The sequence below is a fragment of the Micromys minutus genome, assembly GCF_963924665.1.
Source record: "Micromys minutus genome assembly, chromosome: 1".
Taxonomy (NCBI): Eukaryota; Metazoa; Chordata; class Mammalia; order Rodentia; family Muridae; genus Micromys; species Micromys minutus.
In genome coordinates this window covers 246500326-246518687 of record NC_137969.1, presented here as the reverse complement: position 1 = coordinate 246518687, position 18362 = coordinate 246500326, and the positions used below count along the sequence as shown (strand labels likewise).

General features: G+C 47.1%; 1 protein-coding gene across 1 annotated transcript; it reads right to left on the bottom strand.

The window, feature by feature from the left end:
- Positions 1–434: 434 nt before the first annotated feature.
- SERPINA4 (serpin family A member 4) lies at positions 435–18140 on the bottom strand (the record flags this gene model as incomplete). The annotated part of the gene is given in 6 exon segments (XM_080913210.1): positions 435–535; positions 538–682; positions 1287–1446; positions 2341–2614; positions 3742–4319; positions 18058–18140. Coding segments are annotated over 6 exon segments (1341 nt in total).
- Between the last annotated feature and the right edge of the window lie 222 nt (positions 18141–18362).

Below are 18362 nucleotides of genomic sequence, written 5' to 3'. Positions count from 1 at the left end.
GTAGGCATTGGCATAATGAGACAGACGTAAACATCTGGCCAGTATCCAGATGACTCCGGCTGTTTCTGTTGGGAGTCTGCCTATCAAAGCTTTCTCAGCTTCTCCTCCAAAATGAAACACAAATTCTTCCCAGCCAGCCTCCCTTCTCCTCATACCTGAGCAGCCTCACATTCTGTCTGGGACCAGGTTTGCTAACAGGGTAAGACCTGAATGTACAGGCAAAGGAGGTGTCCGTAGGTGTCTGCAACACAGGCATCACACACACACACACACACCAGAGCCTCATAGCTGTCGTTTGGTTTAATCAGTGTGACTCCCCCCAGAAGGGTCCCTTCTACTTCCCAACCCATCTAGCCCATGCCTTCTTGTACCATTTTTGGGATTCAGGGACCCTTCCTCACCTAAGTCATGGATACAAAGTTATTTATACCCAGTCATCCCCAGTCACCTTCTCCTGATGGTAACAGACCAGCTAGTCCTAGGCCCTCTGTGGGGTTGACCACCTTCCCCATAAAGAGGATATTCTGGAGCTGATGGAATATATCATCAACAAGAATGGCCGGTTGAATGTAAGGTGACGTCTCTCAGGCTGGGCAGAAAGAAAGGTGGCAGTGGAACCAGTGGATGCCGCAGCCTCTTCTGTGCCAACTTCATTCACGTCCAGGACGGCCTTGTGGAAAACCTGAAAGAGAAGTCATGGGCTTCACAGCCTCTCCTAATGTACAGGAATGAGAGTGGCCATTCCTGAGCCCCTCAGTGTGTCTATGTGTTAGTGTCACCTCCTAGGATGTCAGTTGCATTATGACCACCCATGAATAAGGACAATTAAATCAAAGACAAAGTTATATCCCAAGGTAGGGGGTAAGATGGATTTTCATAATCCTCTCTGAGGGTATATGTACCTATTGATATGTCTACTCCCCACAATTAAGGTCACAGATCTTTGGCTCTCCCATTAAAACACACCCATACAGACTTCAGATCCTCTTTCTGCTGTTCCTATAATGTATTCTTTACTCTCCACGTCTATGACCTACTCAGGTACCAGACTTCTTGCCCAACACAGAGGTATCTGAGGGCATGAGTTGGTCATGGCTACATCATCTCAATACTGAGACTGTGTCCAGTGACTGACAGGCTGGGATGTGGCTGCTGACACCTGTGCAAGATTGAGCATATGCTCCCATAGCCCTTGGTGGCTAGGAGGACATCGACTGCCCACCTCTTTCCAAGAACCAGAAGTCTTCCACAGAGGCCTGTAGGATCAATGAACCTTTGTTACTTACTTTGGATAATTGCAAATTTTCCTCTTTGTTGATATTCGAGAAGTTGGCACGTGAGGTGAACAGGTTCTGGAAGCCCAAGTTGGGCAGAATCTTATCCAATGCATAGGAATTTGCAATTGAGAATTTTTGGAACTGCAATGTGAGCTTTTTGTAAAAGTTCCTGAAAGGGCACAGGGAGAAGGAATGTTAAATACTGTATGTGCTTGCGCATTTGTGCATGTATGCGTGCGTGTATGCATGTGTGCATAAGAACAGATTGCATATGTGTACATATGTGGCAGTCATGGGTCAAACCTCAGGTTACTGGGACAGGGTTTCTGGTTGCCCTGAAACTTGATCAGTGAGTTAGACTGGCTGGCCTGCAAACCGCAGGGATCCTCCTCTCTCCTGGGAATACAGGCACCTACCACCACACTGGCTCTTTACAAATGTGAGGTCTGGAATTCAAATGTGGATCCTTGTGCTTACAAAGCAAGTGCTCTGTTATCTGAGCCAGTTTAAGACATCAGACTCTCGAAGCAACTGGGCCCAGTTTGGTCAGAGCCTTCCTGAGAAGAAAGTGACTTCCTCTTCTTCAGTTTAGCTTCCAAAAGCACATGTGGGTCAGGCAACACCTCAGCTGGGTGCCAATAGTGGATACAGGCCCCAGATGTCTGCTTAGCTATTTAGGAAAATTATTTTCTATTGAAATGTAATTACTCCATTTCACCCCCTTCTTCTTCCTTTTCTAACTCCTACACTCAGTGTCTCTTGTACATATATAATTTTAAAAGGCTGATCACTTGGCATTATACAACCAGTTAAGGGGCTCCTCATCAGGGGAGGACTGTCTCTCTGCAGCAAGGAAACTTAAAACTCTCCAGTGGTTCTCTCTGATGAGAGTGGGACTTAGTACTAATCACCATGAGAGAATTCTCTGTCCAAGAAGATGGACTTCTCAGTGCTGGCACCTTCATAGGGTAGTGGACACTCCAATTTTTGTCCACTGGATTTCACAGAAAGGGTCTACTTGTAAGTGGTACTTTGATTGAACACCCAGAGACATCCTGATTACCTATTCTGAAGCAAGTGGTTCCACCTTATTAGCATGTCTGGGGGCAACATCTGCTCCACCTCCTCCATCTTGCCCTGGTCAGGAAGGATGAAGAATGCCACCGCATCGCCCTTGTAGTCCATCTGCAGCACCGTGCAGGGCACATGTCTGTCCTCAAGAAACCAGTGTTCTTGCTGACCTTGCAGCATCATGGGTACCTTCACAACTGTGTTCTCGACCACAGAGAAGTCACGGGCAGAGACTCCCGAAGAAGAAAAGGGTTTTTTCCAAAAACCTGAGGGAACAAGGAAGAGAGAGAAGCCAAATCTTCCAAGGGAATGCCACCTGCAGCCTAGAGCCATGGTAATAACCTCTTAAGACCCTCATGGTCGCTGTGCCCCACACAAGTCCTCTAGGAGGAATGGTTTGTCTCCCTTGGCAGCTTGATTCAGCTGAGAAGCATCTAGGAAGTTCTCAACCTGTGGGTCATGATCCCTTTAGCAAACCTCTATCTCCAAAACCATTCACATTATGATTCACGACAGTAGTAAAATTAAAGTAATGAAGTAACAACAAAAAAAGTTTACGGTTGGGGTTCACCATGACATGAGGAACTTCATTAAAGGGTCACAGCATTAGAAAGGTTGAGAACCACTGCTCTTTGATATTAGCATACCATTGGGCAGTGTCTGCTATGACCTCTCTAAAACAGTCGCTTGGTTAGAGAGAACCACTGGTTATAGAGACGGCTCAGCCATTAATGCTTTTTGCTTTTCCAGAGGACTAGTGTTCGATCTTCACCACCGGGTTGGTGGCTCACAACCAGCTGCAACTCCAGCTCCAGGTGATCTGATGCCTCTGGCTGTGGCTGGCACCTACGCTTATACACATGCCCACAAAATCCATACCCACACCAACAACCGAACAAACAACATACACAAAGTGACTCTTTAAAAGAGCATAGGTTTTGAGTGCTCGTTGAGTGTGATGTGTAGGTGTGATGACTAGTTTGCCAAGATTTTTGTGCAGGATGTTTTTATTTTGCTCTCTGTGGGTCCTGTGTCAGAGCTGGTTACAATCTGAGATTTGAAGCCATACTGATGACTTATGGGGCAGAAACACCACCACCAAGTTTCTTTCATGATTGACTTTGAACCTCAGGACACATATGATGAAGGAGAGAGCCCGCTCCCACAAGTTGTCCTTTGACCTCCACATGTGTGCCATAGCATGTTCTCCATTCCTGCACAATAAACATTAAAAGCTGAGTGTGAAAAGTGGACTGAGCTTCATGGAACTCTGGAGCTCTTCATAAGAAGGAGGGTCCATAGCAAAAGCTAGAGGTACCTGGGTCCTCATGGAGTCTACTCTAGCAGAAGTGCATTGTTCAGCAGTGGGTGGGCTGGTATCTTGTCGGCTCACCTCGGAAGAAGATATAATTCACCAGCACCATCCTGACGCTCAGGCTCAGGTCACTGACCAAATTTACGATCTTCCCATGAGTCTTCTCCTTGACATAGTTGTTGATGAGCTGGGCCGCAGCCTCCCTGTCGTTGAAGTTAGCATGTAAGACTTCACTGTTAAAGGAGGTTTGGGTGACACTGGAGAACTCAGGAAGGAGCTTCAGGTCCTGGCTCAGGATCAGTGCATTGCCTACAGAGACTTGCAGCTCAGTGAGTGGGCTACCTATTGTGTGCTGCAAGGACCTGAAGCCCTCATGGATTTCGGGCAGTGACAGCTTCATGAGGTTGAAGCCCAGGCGTTTGAGGATCTGAGTCTGGGTATCCTCACCAGCTCCCAAGGACAGCATGGCCAAGGAGACAAAGATGCTGAGCGGGGAGAAGAAAATGTTCTTCTCAGGGTTTTGGGATGCTATCAGGTGGTAGAGGCATAAGGCAAAGTTGGCATTGCTGGAGTCAATCTGGTAGCTGGAGGTGTTCTGCTGTAAGACTTCTCCAAAGGTTTGGTTGGATGTTTTGTCAGGCTCTTGGTCTGGCTGACTGTGAGAGCACCCCAAGAGTCTAGCCAGGAGAAGCAGCAGACAGAGTGTGATGCATGCTGAGTCTCTCAGGTCTGCAGAGAAAAGAACACCCCATAACCCTAAGGACATTTGAGCAGTAGACAGGAGCCCTATGGAACTGGCCATGCTGCAGTGTAGACATGGCCCCATGGGAGATTCAGTTACTAGGTAGGGAGTTTTAGGGGGTAACACCTATGTTTGGACAAGGATGGCCCTGCAAATAATGGCAAATATCCACTTGAATTTCTGTGCTTGTTTGCTTATTTCAAATGAAGGACTGCTAAGAAAGCTATCAAGGGACTGGTTTAACGTAATCAGAGCTGCCATTCCCTCTTCTGTGGACCTAGGATAAAACTACACATTAGAGCTAGGTTCAGTACCCAAATATTTTTCTGTGGAGTACACACAACATATGATTCTTTCTACGGGTCATAACAAGTCTTTCCAATAATGAGACGCCTAAATGTCTGCAGTGTGTTTGGGAATCATACCCCTATCCTTGTAATTTCTTAATAAAGACCCTCTGCTCTCCTCTTTCTCCTGGCCATGTTTATTGGCTTTGCACACAGTCAGGATAGAGGCATGGCCTCAGTTCTGTCAGTTGGAGGCATGTAAATGCCAGTACCTGCCATGCATATGGTGACATAGCTGTAGATTCATGAAGCACACCTCGGCACCCCTCTGTGTGCATGCCTGTATTTTATAGTCATTTGAGAGAACAGGAACCAGAGGGTCCAGACCTGGCTTGTAAAAGCCACCAACTAGTAAAACTCCTGTGAGAGTTAAGGCCTTTTCTTCTCAGCTATGTACTGTTTTCTCCATGATAGCCTTTCCTCTGGCTTTATCTCAGTCGTCCAGAAACAGGGCAAGGAAGGAGCGGGCACCACCTTTGCCACTCTCCCTGGCTGTCCCTACACTACACCCTCCTCTGGAAGAGAGAACTGGTCTGTCTACCATCTCCCCTTCCAGAAGAGGAAATCAATGTCAATGAATGACTTGGTCTACAGTTATAATAGTGAGACCAACTTCCTTCTCACAGCGAACTTGACCTGCCTAAGAAAGGCTGTTCAATTTTCTACACTGAATCACATCCAGCGGTCCTACCACTGTTAAGCTCTTTGTAAGCACGCTGTGACCATCTATCTGGCCTTCTATGCCTCCCCTCCATTTTCATGCTATATCCTGAGTTCCTCTTTGAACCACTCCCCTGCCCCTCAAACACACACACACACACACACACACACACACACACACACACACACACACACACACACAAGGATCCTTGTTCTTGTCTCCATGTTTCTTCCTCAGACCAGGGACAAAAACTTCCAACAAAGGGCCAGACAATGCCATCCCTTACTTTTCAAGCCAGTCTCTTTTGCCATGACTCACTCTGCCCTGGATATTAGGAAGCAACTGTGGACAAGGCAAGCAGTCTTAACAAAACTCTAGGCATGGATTCTGCAGTTTAGAATTCAAATAACTTTAGAGTGTCACAAAACATTGTCTATCTATTTTCCTCTTCTCCTCTCTTGTTCTAGGAAATGAGCTCTTAGCCCCATGCATTGTATCAAATTCTGCTGCGTTTTACCTTTAGCATCCTCAGCCATTTCTTCACTTAACAAAATTTACTTACTTTTATGTGTGTGTGTGCACACATGCACTTGCTCCTATATAAGCTTATGTGCACATAAGAGGCAAAAGGGGGTTGTATCTCCCAGAACTAGAGTTACAGGTGGGCTACCTGGTGTGGGTGCTAGGAAGAGAACCGAGGTTCTCTGCAAAAACAGTTAGTGCTCTTGGCTACCGAGCCATCTCTCCAGCCCTTGTACCCTTTTCTTTAATGGTATGTTTGTTAGCAAAGTGTGAGAACACAGGGTGATAGGTTTAATTAAAGACCCACCAGGCTTCCCACTTGTTTAGAGATATCATCTCACTCAATTGTTTGAGGAACTAACTCTTTAGCACCAAGAAGCATTGAAGATGACTTTCTGTTTCAGTTCCCTGTGTAGTTACATTCAGCACCATGGTTCAATGATTTATAATTCATACATATAAATTTAACTTCTATTCTCAAATGATAACCTCTGTGCTGGTACTCTTCATTTGGAGAGTGGGCTGCATTTGAAACTTGAACTGTCCTTTGCTGACTTTGGACACAATCACAACAGTAGCTCTGTCCAGTTTTACGTTGTGGGAGTGAGGATTTGGATAGCACACCTGGCTTCCCAGACTCTCCTGTCCCTAAATATCTTCTAAAACCCAGCCCCAATGCCACACACTTTTTTTTTTTTTTTTTTTTTTTTTTTTTTTTTTTTTTTGGCTTTCAGTGAATTAGCTGGAACCCCCAACTTCCAACCTCCAGCAAGTCAATAACATCTGCCTGGAGCATTGGAAGATCTGGATTCAGTAAGCGCTGCCCTGAGCTAGCTTGGTGGAAGCTTATGGGGCTTGGATGCAGTGGCCTATCAGGGGAGCAAGGGCATTGAGCACAGGTACAACAGGTTTCAATCTGGTCTCAGCATTTCTAACATGTAGGGAGGGTGATCAGATATCCAGTTGTCTCCAGACCCTCTCTAGATTTAGCTCTAAAGTCAGTGACCCAGAAAGAGCTTTTGGGCTAATCAGAATGGTCAGTCTCCCTCTTTTGACATTGTTCCCCCTCTCCCTGTGTTACTCACAGAACGGTTGCTCCTGGAATGTCCTTGGTGGCTCTCTGAGCTGCATGCAGAGTGGCTTGTGGAGATCAGGAAAATATAGCCCTCCAATGCCCTCACTCCAGATCAACTAATTATTAACGATTAGAACTATGGGAATAGTACCTACCAATTGTGAGCCTGCCTCCCCCCAGGACAATCTGGGACAGTTTGTTTGCCTGTTAGTGTTTGCATAATATGTGAAGGTTTTCCTGGAAAAAAACCTTGAAAGGAACTGGTTTCCATCTGGCCTCCCATGTGCTTTGTGAACAGAAACCTTTTCTGGGCTTCCGCTGGGACTCACAGTAGACCAAAGTCATTGCTACCTTTGTGCACCAAGGGAGAACACTTTCAGAATGTCACTGCAAGGACCAGAAGGCATGTGAAACTGGAGAGAGCTCATAGGCCAGATGCTATCGAGTAAGCTTGAACGCCTGCTCAGGGCCTCCAGGTTCCAGCCCTAAACTGTGATTTCTGAGGCTAGAACTCCCAAGATGTGACGTGTGGGACCCTGAAGCCAGTTCATCTAACACAAAGGTGGAGCTAGTCTGCTGGTCCAGGAACTCAAACCTTTAACTCTGGAATTAGACTTCTCTCCAGGAGTTGGTGAGCATCTTTATGAAGCAGACCTTCTTGGGTTACTGTTGCTCAGGCTGTCTGGGGGAAGAGCCACAGAGGAAGACCACCCTTGGAGTTTCAGGATGACTTCGGCCATTCAGACTTTGTCTTACACTTTCCAAGTGTGCTTCTGGGCTCTGAGTTCCTTGATGAAAAAGGAAAGTGTGTGCCAAGTCTCAGGACAGCGATGGGGTCCTGAGATGAGATGTAGAGTGGGGGGAGGGGCTAGGTCAAGCACAGCACTGGACCAGCAGATAGGGTCCAGTGTGTGAACTACAGGACAAGGGGAGAATTCTGTCCCACTGATGTTCTTCCCATTGCTTAACCCTTTCCCCGAAAGGAGAGTGTTTTTTCTCTTAGCAGACATGAGGAAATACAAAATCCAAAGGAACCATTAACTCAGAACTCCAGCAGGCCCTACGTCTTTCTAGGAAATTAGAGCCATACTTTTCCTGGTATTTGCCATTTCTCTTTTAGGACACAGAGCATGTCCCCACTATTAACACATACTATTTGCCCTTTGGTTCCTGGCATCTGCCTCTGCTGTGCTAGGACAGATGTCACTGTTTGGATTCAGACAGTCTCTGCCATTTTTTGAGATACAGGACTTCATTTAAGCTTTGTCCTATTCCACTCTTCCTGTCTTGGTCTTCGGTTTCAATTTAGGCACTTTTAGCTCAATAGTAAATCGTCATGAGAGCATGGGGTGTTCTCATGTCAATGTGCTGGTCCCCATAGGATCCTGTCCCCTTTGTCCCAGCAGTGGGGAAGAGCCAGGGCAGAATCCTGGGCTCCCTACTGGTTAAGATTTCATTGCACTTTGGTTTCCTTACATCTAAACCATGAATAATAGTTCCCCCGTCTCATGGGGTTACCATGAGGGCTCAGAAAACCCACATTCTTCGAGTGCTTCAAATGGAGGCTAGCACAATGTCATTACGTGTCCAGTGAGTGTGAGCCATGTGGTCATCAGCTTACTCAAGGCCAGTCACACATTTTCTTACCCCCAAATGTGCAAAGGTAGCTGTAACAGCAGCTGCGAGCTATTTGGGTTGTGATCCTTTTAAGCAATTTCAAGAGACCTCTGGGCATTTCTGAGGCATGTATTGGATCTGGCTGTTTGAAGACATTTTACCCCTACCTGTTCTCCTTGAGACAGGGTCTTGCTGTGTATATAGTCCTATCTGGCATGATATGATGTATTCCAGCTCAATCTAGTACTCCTGGAAATTCTCTTGCTTCAGCCTCCCAAGTATTGCTATTATAGTCATGTTCCACCATGCCTACCCGAGGGAGGTTTTTGAGCCCCCAAAACTATTCCCTTTGTCCCTGTTGCTGAAGCCAGGTGATTCATCCCAGAGAATAGGAAGATGGAAATGACCTTTACTTTTCTTCAAAGTGCTATGAACCAACATGCCAACGTGTGGGGACCAGTGTCAGAACAAGTCTGGTAGAAAGAAGTCACCCAGTAGAGGCAGCAAATCATAGAGACCAGTGGAGCTGCTTCATAGGACAGTGAGTGGTCAGGAGGGTGGGGTCAGGCACAAGGAATAACACGCCATCTGCCCAGGAGTCCAGGCTAGCCCCGGGCTGCAAGAGCTCCACAGCCTACCTCTGCCATTGGAGGTCACTGTGACAGGATAAATTGCAGAGAGGTGAGAGGTGGAATGAGGTCCTGGAGGCAACTACTCTTCCCAGCGTCCAATCAGATGCTTAGATTTTCCTGTATTCATAACCATGAGGCATCAGTGGAACTGGGATCCTTAAGATCCAGTAGATTCTTGCCCCATCAGCTCTCTTCAATGTGTAGCCCTAAAGTACATCAAAAGAGTGTCCTTGTGCAAAGGAAGGAACCACAAGCTTCCTCCAAGTCCCTTAACTGAGGATGATCAGGAGAGACAAGGAGCTGTAGAGGAGCTCTCAATTTAAGAGACATGTCTAGTTAGCTCAGGATAAGCAGTTGAGGGTCAGTTTAATAACTCAGCCTTGGTGTGGGGCAGCTCCTGCATCCTCAGATGTTCTTAGGCCTTATCCTGAGGCTTTCAGTGAAAAGAGAGATTTGAGGTTTGAGGAGTTCACCTGACCCCCTGCCCATTTCGGTTTTAAATCAATGGGTTAATCAATTGGTTGATTGGTTGATCTGTGTTCAGAGGAGAGGGAAAGACAACTCTGTGGAATTGGTCATCTCTCCACCTTTATAAGGGGCTCGGGGATTAAACTTGGGTCTCTAGGCTTGTATGGTAAACACCTTTACCTGCTGAGCTGTCTTGTAAGCTCCACTGCTCTTCTGATAAGACCAAAGCCATATCCTAACCAGACACCTCTTCCCACAGAGAAGGATAGAAGCTGCCAAGTCTGGGCTCAGTGAGAGACAGAGCCCTGGTCACACCACAGAGGGTTCACCCCTCCAAGCATAGCCTTCCCTGCAGAGCCAGGGAAGAGAAGCCTTCTGCAAGAGGCTGCCTGCGTTCCCATATTTGTTACTTCAGAATTATGAGCATCAGGGAGAGGGAGGTTCTATGTTCTACCTGACAGGAACAGCAAGTTGAACAAGCACTCTGTCCTACGGTGGAAACCTACCCCTGCTGTGCAGGAGGCACACAGAACAGGAGTTACTGAGCAGTTCCTGACGAAGGGCTTGTGACCTTGCAGAGTGGGAGCAGACAGCCAAATGCAAGAAGAGCAGAGTGTTGAGAAAGGAAGAAAGATTGGTTCTGTGGCTCCACTCTTGCCTGTAGTGGCCTCATAAGCTTCTTTCCTTAAAGCACAAGGTAACTGTGGCCAGGCCAGGAAGGGTGGTTCATAGATTCCAGAGATGGTCTTCAAGTTGTCTTCCCAGGCAATGTGTGTGTGTGTGTGTGTGTGTGTGTGTGTGTGTGTGTGTGTGTGTGGTGGGGGGTTGTTATCCATTCCACAGGCTACTCTAATAGACTTATACAGTGTCTTCTAGCAGCCCAAAAATGTCCCTAGGATTCTACAGCCACAAGGTGTGTAACCAGCACAAGTTCCAGTACCTTTTCCAGACCACAAGATGACCTTCTCTCAGTTGGGATGGATGTATTTCTGGTCCATCCTTAGCATTTATTTGTTTAGCAAACCCTTCCTAAAAGCAGTAATACTGGGTAAAACTTGCCTCTCATTTCCTGAGTCCTCTTAGTGGGACCTGAAAAGAGATCATTTCCTGGACTGGAGGACATTGTCATTGCCAAGTATTCACTGTCCTGTCCACTGGTAGATGGAAATATCTCCCTGCCTCTGAGCCCCGGAATCTTTATGGCTCATCTTATTTACCTGATGGTAAAAGGCAGGTCGCACGAACTTCTTGGCCCCTACATTCTGGGATCTTCCTTCTTGGAAACCAATGGTTATATATTTTAGAAGTCTGAACTCCTTGGGGGCTACATGCCCCGAGGATGCCCAGGCTGTCCAAGAGGAAACAGAAAGATTTCATGAGAAGCTAAAGTCGGGAAGAGCATCAGATACAGGGGTGGAGCTTCCATGGTCCCGCTCAGCAAGGTGTGAATGAACTGAGCGCTTGGTCCACCCAGCCTCAGGTGAAGAAGACCCAGCAGCTGAGCACCGCCTTTATCCCTGACCCACTGGCTCCTCAGCAGACAACGTTGTTTCCGTCACTAGGGTTTGGGGTCCTCTGTGCCATAGCAATGAACTTTGAACTTTGCAAAGATCAAACATGAACGAACATCTTTCTGGTTTTTTTTTTTTTTTTTTTTTTTTTTTTTTTTTTTTTTTTTTTTTTAACGTAGGAATTTTAAGTTCACATGACAGGTCCCACACGGTCCAACATCACACCCAGACAAATGATGTCCCCACTGTCAGTGAAGGAGGTAGTGGAGCCCGCAGGCATGGAACCACGTATGTAAACATTGGCAATCGGCTGACGCCTACAGCTGGTGCTACCTGAGGCACTGTATGATGAGTAGGCAGGGACTCCATCCCATCATGGACTTGCATTCTCCTCAGGGTAGGCAGCAAACAACCACAACCTTTAGGATGGAGATAAAGTGGCTAGGGACGGAGGTCCGCAAAGTCTACCTAGAAGGTGTGACACTTGAAGTAAGACCGGCTTCAAGGACAAGTTCAAGCCATGGTCCATGCCATAGGAAGAGCACAGTTGGGGCTCACTAGAAGCCACAGCTCCCGTTGCCATGGAAACCTCTTTTTGACAAAGAAAACCATAATCTGTCTCCCTCATACTGCAGCACTGTGGTAAATGAGCCTGGCGGGCAGAGGAGAAAGTGTGAAAGTGTTTTGATCACATTAGGTTTAAAAGGCAAACAGACAACCAAAGGAATGGCAGTGTTGCTCATAGGGCAGGCTCCATGAGTAGTGATGGGGACCGCGATGTCCCTTGTGGAAGGCACAAAGTTCTCTCAGGTAGGATGGAGCCACTCGATATCCCCACTGGCCTTGTCAAACCAGTCCAGCGCAAGCTTTCCTGGCAGCCTTGAGCGTGGCCTTCGCTAGCAAGGTGATGAAACAGAAGTGTCTTGAGCAGGAAGTGGAAATGGATCCTAGAGGTGGGAAGGTGGATGCTCTGCAGTCGTTTGGTCTGAGAGTCTAGCTCGGGTGGCTCATGAGGTGTCAGGACGCGTGGGTTTCAAATTCACACTGGTCATGGATCTCTGTCTCTGTCTCTGTCTGTCTCTCTGTGTCTCTATCTCTCTGTCTCTCTGTGTCTCTCTCTGCTCATTTGTCTCTCTGTGTCCCTGTCTCTTTGTCTTCTGTGTCTCTGTCTCTGTCTGTCTCTCTGTGACTTTCTCTGTGTCTTTCTCTGTCTCTCTGTGTCTCTTTCTGTCTCTTTGTCTTGCTGAGTCTCTCTGTCTCTCTATGTCTCTCCCTGTTCTCTCCTTGTCTCTCTGTGTCTCTTTCTTTATCTCTCTGTCTCTCTCTCTTTGTCTCTCTCTGTCTCTCTCTCTCTGTCTGTCTGTCTGTCTCCCCCTCTCTATCCTTCTCCCTGCCCCCATAAAAGCATCTTTTGACAACTGGAAAGAGACCCCCAAGCTCCAGCCTGTTGACAGTGGCTTCTCTCCTAGAAGGAGACAACAGAGAGTCTCTGGAGTCTGGCCTGAGGTCTGGCCCCTCTCCTGCACTTCTAGCCAGATGTGTCCTTCTGCTCCTGCTGCAGACGGCTTTGTGGTCCCCAGTGGTGTTAGAGCACATAGCCGTAGGTGGGGTACTCCATCTACGCAGCCCTGGTGAAGCTAACCTTCGTGCTTTGCATCTCCTCAGGTTGTTACAATCAGGCAGTTTACAGAAGCTTGTGAAAAACCTTACTGTGCTCCTGTGACACAGAGTGGGCAGTAAAATGTAATTGGAGATATGAATTCCATATCTCCGGATTGGACAGAAACTGGGCAGAAACAGGTTTCTGCTGGTCTTTTTATTTGTTTATTTTTTGCCTGTTTGTTTAGAAACTGCAAGTTCAGCTGACAGATGCCACGTCAATCACCAGCTCGCACAACATGCCATATCATCCAGTACTTTTCCTGGACAAACAACAGTGTTGCCATTGTCAGAGAAGGGGGGAGAGGAAGGGACAGGTACCTAACCATCAGCTCTCAGAAGTCACCTCTGCATGACAGGTATGGCTGACCGTGTGCACTCAGCCGGCAAAGACTTTGCTCCTGTCCCGGAACCTACACACCCCCGACCACCTTAGACGTAATTCCGCTCCTCCTGGAGGGAATGGATGATATTCCACTGCTGTGTACCCAATCCAGAAGCAAGACCCATTCTTCAAGAAACTCGGAAATTTCCATTTTAAGAAAAGATTATCCATTCCAGATTCCAATCGTAGGCCTTTAATGTCAACGGCTTAACCTCAATATCTGCCAGACAGCAACTGGTCTGGATGGGCTTGGCTAAGAGAACATCAGGTTCTTTCCTATCTATGTACTCAGTGAAAGAACCAATAAAACCATAGCAGAGCAAAGTGATTATTTAAAAAGGGGAGAGTTGGTGGACTTAACCCTATCCGAATTCAAGACTTACTCGGGTGCATCAAACAGTCACACAAGAACCCATATGGTGAGGGCTGCATATATAGAGGGCCTGTTTATAAGCTACAGGGTATAGGATTGCGGTTGTTCCTGAGCCTTGGCCCCAGAGACACTGGTCAAAGGCTCATTCTCACTCTTCATGAGGGAAATGGATGCCATGTCCCTGAGCCTCAACCTCCCTCCCTTCACTATGTGTACAGAAGCCTACATCTTCCCAAGCAGAACCATATCAGCCCCCACACATCAGGAGGTGTGGCCTTGTTGGAATAGGTGTGGCTCTGATGGAAGAGTGTGTCACCATGTAGGCAGGCTTTAAGATCCTATGCTGGAGCTCAGCCTAGTGGGGAAGAACGTCCCCTTCTGGCTGTTTGCCTAAGCCAGTCCTCCTCCCGACTGCCTTTGGATCAAGATGTAGAACTCTCAGATCCTGCAGTCTTTCTTGACTTACTTTTCTCCTGAGTACACACATGAACTCCGAATCCTTATTTTTCCCAGTTCACCTGCAAGACCATCCTCTGGATACCAATGTCCAGGAGAGGGAGGGCGGAAGACAGACCTGAAAGAGGACAGGGGCCAGCAGATGGCAGCAGCGTGCTTCTGAGGTCTCCATAGAAACTGATCTCTATCCAGTGTCCTTTCTGACTTATTCCCCAAATTCCACGAAGTGGCTGAAACCCCAGAGCCTTAAGTGGCAACTAAACTGAACTTCGTCCCCTGGGGACTTTTCTGAGTTTTAGTGCTAGGGAGAGATGTTACTGGCATCTCATAAGAAGACACCAGTGCTGCTGTTGAATGTTCTGGAATGCAGAAGATAGCTATCTCTTTCAGGGGGCAGGGGAGGAGGATCAGTTCAGATGTTGGCAAAGCCGGGAAAGTTAAGAGAGCTGTGTTCATTGACTGGTAAACCAAGACCACATATAGCTATCTCCAGAGGCATTTCATGACTTGTCTGTATACCCTGCTGTAAGTCGGAAACCTTGTTAAGGGAACTGAGCTTAGCCTCCTGCCACAAGCTGAATTTTATTGCAGCCCTACTGTGTGTATTGCAGCTATGGGATCTGAGAAAATGAGGGCAAAGGGGTGGGATAGCTTGGGCTAAGAGAGAAACAGGAACATCTGGTCAGGACAGATGAAACAAAGCAACTGAGATACAATGGTACTATTCTCAAGGTCGTCTTTCTCCATACCCTCCACCCTTCCACTCCACAGGAGGCTCTGAGGTACCAGAATGCAAACTCTGTGGTCTTGGGGATAGTTACATGCATAAAGGTTCACACATGTCAAGTGTTCAAATGTAGCTGACAGCGGCCTAGAATTTGGTAGGATTATAGTCTTCAATGTGTCGTGAGTGAACCTTTGCCTGGGAAGTCATGGCCTCTAGAGGGAACCTGCTACCATTGTTTTGCTTAATAGTCATGCCGTCCAGCTGGCCTCCAGACATCATGCTTATGGCCCCAGCTTAGTGCAGAGCATGGTTTTCATCAGAGAACCTCTTTCCTGCAGCAAGAAGCAGTTGACGAAGAAATGTAACTGATGGCAATTATCATCAGTAACCAGGACATCTGTCACCCTTTCCCAAGCTCAAGGAGCCCTGAGGAAGAGACCCTGTGAAAAATTCAAGACTCAGAGGATAGAGAGACAGGCAGCAAAAAGGTGTCCCCCTGATACGGCACAGCCATCACATTCATAACCCATGTGGCTGTCTGCACAAGACCTGTATAAAATCAGGCCTCTCAACCGCTCATCAAGGGTTGGAAAGAGGCCATGAGGGGGTGTTGGCAATTAAGGATTATGAGGAGAAGGGGTATCAGTTTCTTCAGTGATGTAGCCACTGGGAAGTTGCCATTTGGTTCCAGCAAAGACCTCTCACCCTTGCTCAGAAAAAAGCAAATCTAATCAAGCCAGGCAGAGTGGCATACACCTTTGAGCCCAGTGCTCAGGAAGCAGGGGACCCTTCAGTTTGAGGTCAGCAGTCTGCTCTACAGAGAAAGTTCTAGGACAGCCAGGGCTACACAGGGAAACTATGTCTTAGAAAAGAAATAAAAGAAAGGAAGGAAAGAAGGAGGGAAGGAAGGAATGAAGGAAGGAAAGAAGGAAGCAAGGGAAACTGTATTTAAACTCAGAAGGTCATCACACCACACAGAAGATAAGACAGTAGGGATGAAGAACTCACCGAGGGGAGATCCATCCAGAGAAGGAAAACAGTAAGAAAATGGGGGTGAAAAGGACTAAAGTTCATTGTGTGGATGTATGAGGCCATCACACAACTAAAATGCCCCATGTGTATAGATGGATGGCATTGCTAATTTGGAGAAATGCCCCCTGTTCCCCTGTGTGCTATTTCTAGTCCTATTAAAAGTATATAATGGCCCTCAAAGTCTAGGGCTGGAGTTTCCTCCTTAGAGACAAGGAGAAGGGTGACAGGGACACTTTGCTGTCAAGTGGTGACACTAGAGGACTGTGGGCTGTTTTCCACCACAAAACCTGAGCTCGAAATCTTAGCACCCACTTTCCCCGGGGAAAGAAGATGCTGTACACTTCCATTTGGATGAAACAAATCCTGTGGGGGACAGTAGCACATTTATCTCCCCAGCTACAGGGTTCTGAGTAGCTGTTTGGATGTCTGCCTGGAACTCTGACTACTCTGGGGTTGTCTAGTAATGTTTGCCATCGATTGGAAAATTCAGAGAGTGGAAAATTCAGCTGCTTTTCAGATTCTGGAACATATGATCAGAATCCTAGAAGAGAAAGGTTGGAGAGTGGGGGCATCTTTCTAATAAATCACAAGTCTCTAAATTGTTTCATTGTGGAACCCAGGCCATGGTACTTTGTTTATCAGAAAACAAGAAACCTGTGTATCCAAAAGACAGGTTGGGGGAGCAGCTTCCTGGCTTAAACTTCTGGTACAACATGTTACAGTGTAACAAGAAAGAACAGTGTGGAGGAGATACTGTTCCACTCCATCTGGGTCATGTGAAGCTATATCTCTGTATTCTGACTTGAGTCTCTGGCTCTCTTGGCTTGGCTATATGCCAGCAATCTATCCTGGTTTAGGGATACTCAGCTTTGATGGGAGAGTGCCCGTGTCTTCATGCAGCGATGTGGATATGTTTCCTGAGGAAAGAGCTGTGTGTGTGTGTGTGTGTGTGTGTGTGTGTGTCTGTGTGTCTGTGTGCGTGTGTTTTCTAAACTCTAAAGAGGCACAGTCACCTAAGAACCAGATAGTGGATTTATGTGACCATATCACAGTCCCTGATGAGATGGTCAATCCTTAACTTGGATGTGATTTTTACCCTCCCTCTGAAAATGGCGCGAATAGATAGTAAAGGAAAAACCAGCAAGGGTATATTCATAATTTTTCTGTTGCTGTAATAAAATACCACAACCAAGGCAATTTACAGAAGAAGGAGTTCATTTTGGCTTAGAGTTTTAGGGGCATAAGGTTTTCTTATGGCAGGGAGGCGTGGCAGCAGGAGCGGGAAACTAATAGATCACACCTTCAACCACAAGCATGAAGCAAAGAGAGTGAACTGGAACTGGAGAGAAGTCTTTGATCCCCAGCCCTCAGTGATAGACTTTCAGAACTGCCGCTTCATCAAACCCCCTCGGATCAAACAAACTGAACAGTGCCACCTACTGAACACCGAGTTTTCAGTGCCAGAGCCAATAAGAAACATTCCTCATTCAATGTAAATAGCAGAGTGATAACTTTAATGCGGAAGTAGAAACTCTGAAACCCTGAGTGGCACTAGGGGGCACAATGTACTAGCCAAAAACCACTGTGGGCAAATGTTCTCATTCCGAAGCTCTTGACTGGCCTTCTGGGTAAGCCTCTGCAGAGCAGTTCTGTACAGAACAGGTCACTGAGAAAGAAACGAGTCTCCCATCCCTGCCAGGCCCTGAAGACTGGAGCGGCTGGTCTTGAAGCGAACTCTCTTCATTTTTCTCCTCCTTCTTTTTCTCCTCTGTTTCTCAGGTCTTCAAGTTTCCTCTTCTGAAGAACTCTGTTGCTAGATACCAGCCTCAGTCCAAAGGAGCCAGATTAGAGGAAATGACATGTGTGCCCTGTTATATGGCGTCAGTTGGGCCCTAATTGAATGGATTCCCTCCCTCTCTCCATCTCTCTCTCTCTCCCCCCCCCCTCTCTCTCTCTCTCTGTGTGTGTGTGTGTGTGTGTGTGTGTTGTATGAGTACATGCAAATGATGCATAGAATAAGACCAGTCAGTCAAGAAGGAAGGGGGGGGGGTGTCAGACCTGGAAATGGAGAGAAAAAGAACTCCAAACCCTGAGCATGTTCTCAGTCACTCCATAGACCTGGTCCAATGTCACCGCAGGCTATATAGCTGGTCACCACTATGGCCAGGAAAGTCTGCCTTCACTCACCCCTCTGGGTTCTCAGCCCCAGCTGCTCCAGAGTTCAGATCAATGTTGAGAGCCCTTCTGTGGCTGCTGGCTAGGAAGGCCATGGTGGAAGCTAGGCGGAAGGGGGTTTCTCTCAGTCAGTAACTGAAGGCCAGCATCTCTGAGGTTTGGTTTATTCCCTGGGTCTCTGAAGCTGGGAATCCTGCAGAGCTGTCAGCCATAGCTGGGGCTGCCTTCCGTTACTGTCTCGGTTACATTCTTCACTGGATAAAGACAGGCTTTGTTTGGCTTAAGTTTTCAAGAGAAAAACATGACAAGAGCCATTG